Consider the following 12694-nt stretch of genomic DNA (forward strand, 5'->3'; position numbering starts at 1 on the left):
TGCTCTTCAAAGCTACAGGGGAGTGGGGGGAGGGGGGACGCAGTGCTGGGCTGGCTCAGTGTGCAGACCATGCAACTCCTGATCTTGGAGTTGTAAATTCGAGCCCTACATTGGGTGCAGAGATTATTACTTAAAAATAAAATCTTTAAAAAAAAAAAAGCTACTAGAAGGGAACTCACCTAAATAGAGGTAATAAATTCAGAGTACCACTGGAAAATGCCTAAAGGCTTTTGCAGCCATCTGTCTATTGTTCTAACATCAAAATGAAATTCACAAAAAATTTCTTCCATATAATAGGTAGATAATGATCTCTTACTACTTATTTACTCTTCTACCCTGGGCTCCCCTGCTGTTATCAGAACCTGATTTAGATGGAGGAAGAAAGCAATGTCACTATGGAGTCTCCCTGAAAGCAGGAAGGAAGCACTCTGGACTGATTAAGGCCAGCATGACATTCACAGTGGCCAATCTCATTCCAGTTGAGTTAAAGTAATCATTCTCCAGTATTTGTTCCCTGTCAGCCCAAGTCAAGAGCCAAAAGAAAAGTGAGAAAGTGTACACACACACACACACACACACAGAAAAAAGGCTTATTACAGGCTGCTTGTCACATACCAATATTTCTAACATTTTAAAAAATATATATAACTACTGAGCTTCAATGTTAGTATTTACAAGGTAAAATTAATTCCAAAATTTGCCAGCACCCCAGCCCCAAATTTACCAGCCCATATTGAAACTTCAGGGTTCCCGATTTTCTCCTATCCCACCTTCTACTGAAAATGAAATTATTTTGCTATAAAATGCTGAGAGGAAAAAAAATATTCTGATGGCTTACTAATTTTATATATATGTGTAGTATTTGGCTTACAGATGTGCCTTTGTTCAAGCACATAAATATCAAGTTAATCACTTAAAAATGGGTTATATAATGGTACTGTCTACTCATATTTCCCAGTCTGAATCTACTCACCTTTGTAGCCTTTTTTTTTTTTTTTTTTAATGATTTTATTTAAAATGTCATGAAAGACAAAGAGAGAGGCAGAGGGAGAAGCAAGCTCCATGCAGGGAGCCCAATGTGGAACTTGATCCCAGGACTCCAGGATCACACGCTGAGCTACCCAGGTGTCCCGGTAGCCTCCTTTTTAAAAAAATTTTGTTTTAATTTGAGTAGAGTTGACACACAATGTTACATTAGTCTCAAGTGTACAGCACAATGATTCAACTTCTCTATATCTTATCCCATGCTGTAGTCTCCTTCTTAAATAATCAATCTTATCAATTCCCACTCCTAGTCCCACACAAGTACTTGGATTCTAATACTTCTGTATCTGTGTATCTATATTTCATTATATTCTAACACTTAAGAGCCAGTTTTAGAGGCACCTGTGTGGCTCAACTAGTTAAGTATCTGACTCTTGATCTCAGCTCAGCTCAGGTCTTGATCTCAGGGTTGTGAGTTGAAGCCCCATGTGGGCTCCACACCCAGCATGGAGCCCACTTAAAAAAAAAAAAAAAAAAAAAAAGACCCAGCTCGAGCAATAGAACAGGATAAGGGAAAGGAAAGGAAAAGAAAAAAGGAGGGGGAAAAAAGGAACAAAAGACGGAAGAATCTTGTAAAAACTTTCACCCAGAACATTTTCATTAACCTAGCACACAACTATTAAAGACAGCCCTCATCTTTTCTTAATACACCAAGGAATACTAATAATTTTAATCTAAGTAGTCATAAAAATAGCAGAAGTAGTAGCTACCATTTATGATATGCTTATTATGTGTCAAGCACCACGCTGAGTACTCTACATTACCTCATTTAATCCTTCCTACAAAGCAAGCTATAAAGGTCTGGAGAGGGGATACCTAGGTGGCTCAGTCAATTAAGTGTCTAACTCATGGTCTTGGCTCAGGTTTTGAGTTTGAGCCCCATGTTGGGCTCCATGCTGGGCATGGAGCATATTTAAAAGGAAAAAAAAAAAAGATTTAGAGAGATTCACTTGGGCAGTCCTGGTGGCTCAGCAGTTTAGCGCCTGCCTTTGACCCAGAGTGTGATCCTAGAGACCTGGGATTGAGTCCCACATCTGGCTCCCTGTATGGAGCCTGCTTCTCCCTCTGCCTGTGTCTCTGCCTCTCTCTGTGTGTGTCTCTCATGAATGAATAAATAAAAATCTAAAAAAAAAAAAAAAAAAAAACCTACTTAAAAAAAAAAGATAGAGAAGTTCACTTGTCCAAGTCTACACAGATCGAGGAACCCAGAATCACACTCAGGTTCATCTGTTTCAAGAACCAAAGATATCAACCACTGTTCTATTTCATTCTGTACGCTTTTACTCCTCTCAATCATGTAATGATTGAAAAAACACAGCATGGATAGACATCTATATGCATAAAAATGAACTTTGACCTAAATGTCACACCTAATATAAAAATTCACTGGATCATAGATCTAAATATAAAAAAGTAAAATTACATGGGACACCTGGGTGGCTCAGCTGTTGAGCGTCTGCCTTTGGATCAGGGTGTGATCCCGGAATACCGGGATTGAGTCCCACACTGGCCTTCCTGCATGGAGCCTGCTTCTCCCTCGGCCTGTGTCCCTGCCTCTCTTTCTGTGTGTCTTTCATGAATAAATAAATAAAATCTTAAAAAAAAAAAAAAAAAAAAGAAAAGTAAAATTACAAAAATGCTACAGATAACCTTGGTGACCTGGGGTTAAACAAAGAGTTCCTAGACATGGCACTAAAAGCACAATCCATAAAAGAAAAATTAATAAATTGGATTTCACCAAAATTTAAAACTTTTACTCTGCAAAAGGCACTAGTAAGAGAATGAAAAGAAAAGCCATGGCCTGGAAAAAAAATATCTGGAAACCCCATATCCTTGAAAGGACTTGTAACAAGAAAAAATATAAAAGAACTTTTCACAACTCTACAGTAAGAAAACAAATAATTTTACAATAGGCAAAAGATGTGGACATCTCACCAAAGAGGATATAAAGATAGCAAAAAAAGCACAACCAAAAAATCTAAACACACCCCAAGAAGTCCATTTTACTACATGATAATTTTTAAGATAAAATAAAAGATTTTTATATTCTTGTTGATAACTAGTTAACTACAGGTTTTAAAAAAGTTACAACTTTACCTCTTGTTATATATCAAGATACATTCCAAATAAACTAAAATGTTAAATGTAAATTGTGAAGTAATACTGATCCTCTTAATATACATGAAGCTCTTACAAATAAATTTAAAAAATGAATGCTCAGAGAAAAATGGGACAAGACATGAAGAAACAAGAAAATATGAAAAAGTCTTATCTCACCAATATCAAATAAATGAACAACCAAGCAACAAGCTAATATTTTTTGTCAACTGGATTACAAAAAACGAAACAAAAAAAAAACTTAAAATAATAGTAACACCAATATTGGCAAGGGTAGGAAAAGGAACCTAAAGAAAACTAGTCTGACACTGAAGTATTCTAGCATTTCCTGAAGGTAATGTGAAATATATATCAAAACCCTCAAACGCACATGCACATACTCTTTTTCCATTTTCAGGAATTTACTAAGAAACTAGATTAGTGTAGAAAAATATACACAGAAGAAAAGTCATAATGACATTATTTACAACAATGAAAAAAATTTTAAAGATAAATTATTATTATGTGATCTGGGAAGCAAAGGCAAAAGAAAAATTACATTTCCTTACTACTTACAGCCCACTGACAAATCCTTCAAACAGGCAGAGTGACATTCCTTTAGGAACTCAGCTGCCTTATTTGATACTCTGTTAAGGGCTAAAGGCAATCTTAGCTCAACATTATCCTCCCAGGATCCTGTAACTCTACTATAACACATAAAAATTCCTTTGGACACTTCCTTTATCTCTATCCCCCAAGGTATATGTTAGCAATCCTCCCCTAAGCATATGGCCTATCAATATACTTCTGAAGGGTCTCATGACTAGGGTTTTTACTACACAGTAATAAATGATCTTGTCCTAACAGTTTGCCCTTGAGGTCTTAGAAACCTTGCTCCCGAAGTTCCTTAGAGACATACGCTTTTCCTAACCTCCTCCTAACTTGAAAGTATATAATCAAGCCACTCCTCATGACCCCGGTACAGCTTTTTCTGCCCACAGGTCTTGTCCCTGTCCTTTAATAAAACCATGCTTTTGCAACCAAGAGGTCTCAAGAATACTTTCTTGGCTGTTCGTTCTGAACCCTACCACTTCAAACCACATTATTATATATCCATGTAATAGAATACTAAGTAGTCACTAAAAATCAAGTTATCTGAACTGTTATCAAAATAAGATTATGTTATTTTAGTTATCACTGCTATGACTTCCTTCCTGTCTCCAAAGCAAAAGGAAAGATTTTTGTTCAATGACAAAACAATGATCATGGTATAATGCAAAATGTCAAGGAAAGCAGGATATAGAAGCATACAGAAGCCAAATTCTATTTTTTTTAAACATTTGTGCATGTGCCACAATATTATCTCTCAGTGGTGAGATTATGTGTGACTTTTATTCATCTTTTATTTTCTAAACCTTCTGTAAAAAAGGTGTATTAAAAAAACAAAAAACAAAAAACATATATTCATAAATTTTTTTAAATCAATGTTTCTTTAAATTGTCCAAAATTATATACACAAGGAGTTTTCAAACTTGTTTCTAGGGGGCGCCTGGGTGGCTCAGTGGGGTAGGCATCTGACTTCAGTTCGGTATATGATGGAACTGAAGGGTCCTAAGATGGAACCCCAAATCAGGCTCCCCACCAAGGCTCCCCACTCGGTGGAGAGTCAGCTTTTCCCTCTGTCCCTCCCCTGCTCATACTATCTCAAATAAATAAATCTTTAAAAAGACAAAAAAAACACCTGTTTTCTAATCTAGATTATCTGCTGTTATCTTGGTCACAAGCATTTCACTGTTACATAAGAATGACAATTCTATATGCAAATTTCTTCTAGTTACTAACCCCAAATAAGCCATTACCACCTAGGGCAGAAGATCTACAGATAATGGCACCTCATTAACATTGCCACCCTCAAGGTGCAGAATAGTATCTATATTAGAATACTACTTTTATGTCTTGAAATTTTTTTTAAGATTTTATTTATTTATTCATGAGAGACACACACAGACAGAGAGAGAGAGAGAGAGGGAGGCAGAGACACAGGCAGAGGGAGAAGCAGGCTCCCTGCAGGGAGCCTGACGTGGGACTTGATCCCGGGTGTCCAGGATCAAGCCCTGGGCTGAAGGCGGCGCTAAACTGCTGAGCCACCAGGGCTGCCCCATGTCTTGAAATTTTTAAAGAATATGTCAGTAATATGCAGAGGCTTATGTGCTGATATATCTATACTTTTTATTCACTTCAGAATCAAAAAGAAAACATAAGAAATGGCTAGCCTTTTTGGTAGAAGAAGAAATGTGTATCTTTCTACTGTCTGAATTATAAATCTCCTTTTTTGTAGTTTTTCTTTTTAACTCTTTGTTCTGTTTTGTTTGCTGCTTACCATGGAGCACTTCTCCAGTACTTCCTCCTGGAACTTCAGGAATCTCTCCTGAACCTCAGCTTCATTGAGGAAAAAGGCAAGGAAGTGAGTGAAGGGCTGCTTTCTTCTAAAAGTCAGCAAAAGAACATCAATCCGAGTTCGAGCTGATATTACACCACTTCGATGCTGGCCAGTGATTACTGCAAGCAAATAAAGGGGAGAGGATGTTTAACACAACCACCCAAAACTTGTAAAGTAAGTGACCTTCAATACTGTCATCTCTGCAGAGTCAAACAGTCCCAAATGTGTACATAATTTCTGAACAAGGTTTTTTACCAAAGGTAAAAAAAAATCGCTAATGAACTCAATTAAGCAGGATGAGGTTTAAAAACAGTATCCTAAAAAATATACATATATATCCTTGGGGCACCAGGATGATTCAATCAGTTAAGCGTCCAACACTTGATTTCAGCTCAGGTCACGATCTCAAGACTGTGAGATTGAGCCCTGTGTGTTGGGCTTATGTTGGACATGGAGCCTGCTTAATATTCTCCTTCTACCTCTCCCGTGACCCTTCCCCCCACCTCTCTCTAAAGAACAAAACAAAACCAGAATATCCTTAAGACCACTTGATGAAGTAGAAAAATGAGTGTAAAAAGCTACATAGCAAACCTTCATACCTTGCAGGTAGGAATGTAAAATGGTACAGCAGCTACAGAACAGCTACAGCAGTTCCTAAAAAAAGAGAACTACCATATGACCAGCAATTCTACTCCTAGACAGAAATCCAAAGAAGTAAAAGCAGGTATTTACAGGGCACCTGGTGATTCAGTCAGTAGAGCATGTGACTTGATCTTGAGGTCATAAGTTTGAGTCCCATATTATAGGCAGAGTTTACTTGAAAAAAAAAAAAAAAGAATAGATTTTTAAAAATAATATGAAATACAAGAAAAAAATCCAGGAAAAAAAAAAAAAACCAGGGATGCCTGGGTGGCTCAGTGGTTGAGCATCTGCCTTCAGCACAGGGAGTGATCCCAGGGTCCTGGGATCAAGTCCCACATCGGGCTCCCTGCATGGAGCCTGCTTCTCCCTCTGCCTGTGTCTCTGCCTCTCTCTGTCTTTCATGAATAAATAAAATCTTTAAAGAAAAAAGTCCTATCTTGATACAATGAAATATTATTCAGCCCCTCAAAACAAGAATACAGTACAGATACATGCAAAAATATAAATGAATCTTGAAAACATTATACTAAGTGGAAGACATCATTTACAAAGTGCCACTGTATGCTTCCATTAACAGGAAGGAGCCAGAACAGGCAAATGCAGAAATGCAGAGGGAAAGAAAGTAGATCAGTGGTAGCCAAGGACTGGAGGTAGGAAGGATTGGGGAGTGACTGCTTAATGGGTATAACATTTCCTTTGGGGAGGATAAAAATGTTCTGAAACTAGATAGTGCTGCCTCTCTGTCTCTGTCTCTCTCTGTGTCTCTCATGAATAAATGAATAAAATCTTAAAAAAAAAAAAAAAAAAAAAGAAGAGGGATCCCTGGGTAGCTCAGCAGTTTGGCGCCTGCCTTTGGCCCAGGGCGTGATCCTGGAGTCCTGGGATCAAGTCCCACATCAGACTCCTTGCATGGAGCCTGCTTCTCCCTCTGCCTGTGTCCCTGCCTCTCTCTCTCTCTCTCTGTCTCTCATGAATAAATGAATAAAATCTAAAAAAAAAAAAAAAGAAACTAGATAGTGGTGGTGGTTATTATACAACATTGTAAATGGACTACACACCACTGAATTCAACACTTTAAAATGGCCAGAATGGAAAAAATAAAAATAAAAATAAAAATAAATAAATAAAAATAAAAATAAAAATAAATAAAATGGCCAAAATGGGAGGTCCCAGGCTGGCTCAGTTGATAGAACATGTGATTCTTGATCTGGAGGTAAAGTTTGAGCCCCACATGAGGTGTAGATTTCCCTTTAAAAAAATTTGTTGGCGGGATCGAATCCCACGTCGGGCTCCCAGTGCATGGAGCCTGCTTCTCCCTCTGCCTGTGTCTCTGCCTCTCTCTCTCTCTCTGTGACTATCATAAATAAATAAAAAAAAAAAAATTAAAAAAAAAAAGGGATCCCTGGGTGGCGCAGCGGTTTGGCGCCTGCCTTTGGCCCAGGGCGCAATCCTGGAGACCCGGGATCGAATCCCACGTCGGGCTCCCAGTGCATGGAGCCTGCTTCTCCCTCTGCCTGTGTCTCTGCCTCTCTCTCTCTCTCTGTGACTATCATAAATAAATAAAAAAAAAAAAATTAAAAAAAAAAAATTTGTTGGGGGGATCCCTGGGTGGCTCAGTGGTTTAGCGCCTGCCTTTGGCCCAGGGCATGATCCTGGAGTCCCCGGATCGAGTCCCACATTGGGCTCCCTGTATGGAGCCTGCTTCTCCCTCTGCCTGTGTCTCTGCCTCTCTCTCTTCTCCCTCTGTGTCTCTCATGAATAAATAAATAAAATCTTTTTTTTTTAATTTTTATTTATTTATGATAGGCACACAGTGAGAGAGAGAGAGAGGCAGAGACAGAGGCAGAGGGAGAAGCAGGCTCCATGCACCGGGAGCCTGACGTGGGATTTGATCCTGGGTCTCCAGGATCACGCCCTGGGCCAAAGGCAGGCGCTAAACCGCTGCGCCACCCAGGGATCCCAATAAAATCTTTTTAAAAAGACTGTCAAAATGGTAAACTTTATGTTGTATACGTTTTAGCCACACACAAAAAAAGTATGAATATATGACATCAAAATTCAAATAACAATAAAAAAATTTCAGAGCAAAAAACTGAATTTTCTGTCATGTCAATTTTACCTCAATTTAAAAATTACGGTGGCTGAAAAAAAAAATTACGGTGGCTGTAATTACTAGAGATTCACTACAATGAAAAACCAAAGGAGAGTCTACTACAACATATATAATCTTACTGTATATGTATGAAAACAGAAAATTAAAGTAAAATATTTATCTATAATTATATGGATGGATACCAACTGTCCATGTTTTGGTATAATTTGGCCTTCTCTGATCTGGGCTATGTCTTTCTGTCTAAATGAAAGGTGGGAGCACAAAGCATAGACCACTGTCTGCAGAGAAACAAAATCATTTAGTGATTACATAATCTCTGTGTAAACTGAGATTAAATCTCTAGGTTGTAGAACTGACAGGGCTTGGTTCAAAACAGCAACTAAGGAAAGATGCAAAAGATATGAACAATGAACAAAATTGGCATTTCAATAAACTATTTATTATAACTGTGAAAGAGACTTATTAATATGATATAAAATATTGAAGTATTAATTGTAATAGTAGCAAAATGGGCTATGCATTTTAAAGACCACAGTCTGTCCTTCCATGCAACTACAAAGTGAAAGAAGTAATTCCATTTATTTATCCTAATACTCTTCATTAAAGCATTTGAAATTTTTTTTTTTGCACTTGAAATTTTCTATAAGAACAACCTTTCTATTCCTCAATAAGAATGAAAGCATCATACCCATTTTACTACAAGGAAACAAGATAGAAAATTCTAGGAAAAGAAGCAGATTATGAATGAATTGACTAACAGAGAGCCTGAGAACCATTTGCCTAAGTCAAAAATTGACAGGAGTAATAACCAAAAAATGTAATAAAATTAAAGTAGTAGATATATGGTGTTTTCTAAGAGCATCATTTATATTATCAGATAGAACACTTGGAGAATCCAAAAGACTCAACTGCTAGTGAAGGGAAGTATCCATAACAGGTACTCAAATATTGTGCTAGAGAAATTGATAAAGGAGGGTTCAAAGGCAAACTGGAACAAAATTAAAGGAAAGTAAAAATTATCTCTACTAGAGACCAAATTGTGGTAAGAAACCAGAAGGAAAAGGAACAGAAGGGAAGGAAACATAAAAGTCATGTTTATGTTTTATTTCTGTCAAAGTCTGGTACAAAATGCTGAATCTACTCTTTTTCATTGAGAAGGTGGTTTCATCTCTGTAACACAGTAAACTGATAAGGACACTCACTTAAAGGGGCTCAGACTGATTTCCAGAAAAGAGTCAAAGTTGTTCAATTCATGACTAAAAAGCAAATACAATGAAGTTAGAAATATTCTACAAACACTAATATCTGAGAAGACCAGAATTTGAGTGGCAAGCATCTAGGGACTCTAACAAGGGATGGATAGGAAAAATAGAGTTAAAGGTATTGACATTAAACTTTTTAAGATTTTATTTATTTATTAGGAGCAGGCACGTGCCTGGGTGGCTCAGTTGGTTGGGCATCTGTCTGCCTTCAGCTCATGTCATGATCCCAGTGTTTTGGGATTGAGCCCTGTGTCAGAGTCCTTGCTCAGTGGAGAGCCTGTTTCTCCCTCTCGCTCCCTCTGGAAACAGGTTCCCCACCAGCAGAGAGCCCAACATAGGGCTCGATTGAATTTTTACTTATTTATTTTTATTATTTACTCATGACACACAGAGAGACACAGAGAGAGAGAGAGAGACAGGCAGAGGGAGAAGCAGGCCCCATGCAGGGAGCCCGATGTAGGACTCGATCCCGGGTCTCCAGGATCATGCCCTGGGCCGAAGGTGGTGCTAAACTGCTGAGCCACTCAGGCATCCCCTCAATTGAACTTTTAGAAACCAATTCTCTAACTACAATGACAGTATCATTTTGAAAGCATCTTCTGATATCCCGTTACCTGAGACTTCAAAACAGATTAGATGACCAAATCCTTGTTGAGAGGACAAATTAGAACCTAACAGATCATTTCCTTCTTTAGTATCTCTAATGTTAGAGAGGCAAAAGGAATAAATGACAGCAAATACCACACCAGTGCAACCTTAGTCTCACATCACAACTCAACTTACTCTAACCAATAATTGATTTTTCTATATACTCTACTTCCCTGCAAGACCAATATACCCGTTTATCTGCCTGTTTTTCCATTAAATTAGTTCCACTAAATTTTTACTTTGAACAATTAGACATACTTGGTTTCACACTGAAATATTTGTGCTTTCTAAGTCAAAATGGAATCTTTACAAACCCGCCTACCCTTTCCTGGGTATGTTTTGGAATGACTCCGATAGCTTAAAATGGCTAAGCTCTCCACATTTATAGCATGTTATAATTTTTACTGCAATAAAAATTATTATAGTTACTATATGGTTAGAAAAAATGAGGAATACATTCAACTGTTAATAGTGATTATGTCTGAGGTTCATATACTAAGACTTCCCTTGATGTTTCACATATAATTTCTGTAAGCTTTTGGTTTTTTTGAAAGCATGTATTAATTTATAATCAGGAAAAAAGTAGATAAAGAAATGAACTTTACTGCAATTATAAAATTAATATTTGCTGCTTGAACTTTAAAACTTAAGGAAAGACATGGGTTTTTCTATCTTTAATTTTATTTTAATCTGTAATTTTCTTTAACTTTCTTTATATTTCTTTAATAAATCTTTAATCTTCTATCTGTAATATTTATTTTAATCAAAGTCCTTCAAAAATGTCATTAAAGTTCTCATGTTAGGGTCTGCTGATATTACCAAAGGGCTAGGGAAAACTCTACCTTTACTGTCTAATACAGGAACCCACACTCAACGAGTTAAATTAAAAGTTAAATGAATTAGAGGGGTGCTTGGGTGGGTCGATCAGTTAATCACCTGTCTTTGGCTCCGGTTATGATCCCAGAGTCCTGGGATGGAGCCCTGAATCAGGTTCCCTGCTGGGCAGGGAGGCTGCTTCTCCCTCTGCCCCTCCCCCTACTTACTTTTTTTTTCTCTCTCTCTCTCAAATAAATAAAATCTTTTTAAAAAAGAAATTTAAAAAAAAGAAATTAAATGAATTAGAAGTAAACGGAATTAAAAGTTCAGTTCCCCAGTCATACTAGCCACATTTTAAGTACTCACAATCCCACATGCTAGTGGCTCCTGTACTGGAGAGTGGAGGTATAAAACATTTCCATCATCACAGAAAGTCCTTTTGGACAGCACTGTCCTACGGTCAACTGCTTCTAGCTGCCTAGAGGCAACTGCCATGATGATTATTCTTACATAGCACAAAATGAAACAAGTACTAGTAATTTTTTTCCTAAAACTTAATAAAACCTATGGGTAATTATAAAAAAACTTATTATTGGTGGCTGCTGCACTTATTTGACTTTGAAAAAGTCCTATCATTTTAGAATGAGTTTCCAAAAATTTTCTTCCCTACAGTGCCCTTCACTCAAAGCCATTTTACAACACAAGCCTGTGCTCTTGGTTCATAATGATACCTGGTACAGACACTTTCTGACTTAATTTATACTGAACTATTTTTCCTCACCTGAGCAGTTACTTGATTCAGGTTGTTATTCTAATCATTACTTCTATAATATCCTTCCCAGTCTACAAAGCAAGGTAAAAACAAGAGAACCCTTCTGGGGAAGTGCTGAACTTTATTGCAAATTTGCTAACCTCAATGGTTTTCTCTAACTTGAAACAATTCACAAACTCCATTTCAAGCTAATAAGGCATAAAAGGATCTTCCTAATACACAAGAAAATCTGGAAGCTTTTTTATAACATCAGTACATGGTAAAGTATAAACTGAAGACCCAGATATTCAATCAAGATGAGGCTGTATAACTACATCTTTCCTCATTTGGGAGATCAATACTGATATATTATGAAAAGGCCAATTGTTACAGAACCCCATAAAGAATACAGTCGCTATTCAATTCTACCCAGGGTCACTAAAAAAAAAAAAAAAAATCACTAAATTGGGTCACACTATTCCACACTCACACAAAAGTGACTGCAAATATAACTTATATATACCGAGTCTCACCAATTTCTCCTTCTTGTCCAGGCTTAGGAATGCTAATAGAAGTTTTGGTTTCCACTTCTAGCTTCTTCCTAGTGTCCCCTCTCTTTCCAACTATATGCCTATAATATAAAGAAAAATTAATTAATGGAAGGATATTAAGTCAAATGTATCAGAATAGAGAATTCCATCATGTTTAAATCATATGGGACCAGAGATACTCCCTTACAGAAAAGTGCTTCAGTAAAGGCTCAATATTTGTAGAAGAAATTAAAAGCTGTATAGCTTTATAGAATTGCACTCATTGGCAAAATGATGCCCTACAGTCAATTTAATGAATAAACAAAAATAACCATGCCATGTCCAAAACCT

The 12694-nt window shown here is 37.1% G+C and overlaps 2 protein-coding genes across 6 annotated transcripts in view; one reads left to right on the plus strand and one right to left on the minus strand.

Annotated features, from left to right (window-relative positions):
• Positions 1–12694, minus strand: part of ASCC1 (activating signal cointegrator 1 complex subunit 1) — a 105433-nt gene that overhangs the window by 83562 nt on the left and 9177 nt on the right. For all 5 annotated transcript variants that reach the window (XM_072823501.1, XM_072823502.1, XM_072823504.1 and 2 more), the window contains exons 4-5: positions 12347–12444; positions 5522–5700 (exon numbers count right to left, since the gene is read on the minus strand). In XM_072823501.1, coding sequence (XP_072679602.1) covers positions 5522–5700; positions 12347–12444 — 277 coding nt within the window. The remainder of the gene's footprint in view (positions 1–5521; positions 5701–12346; positions 12445–12694) is intronic.
• ANAPC16 (anaphase promoting complex subunit 16) overlaps positions 5002–12694 on the plus strand; it is a 29477-nt gene continuing 21784 nt past the window's right edge. The window contains exons 1-2 of the mRNA XM_072823507.1: positions 5002–5057; positions 5480–5755. The gene's annotated coding sequence lies outside the window, so the exon portion shown is untranslated. The remainder of the gene's footprint in view (positions 5058–5479; positions 5756–12694) is intronic.

The sequence above is a fragment of the Canis lupus genome, chromosome 4 (genome assembly GCF_048164855.1).
Source record: "Canis lupus baileyi chromosome 4, mCanLup2.hap1, whole genome shotgun sequence".
Classification (NCBI taxonomy): Eukaryota; Metazoa; Chordata; class Mammalia; order Carnivora; family Canidae; genus Canis; species Canis lupus.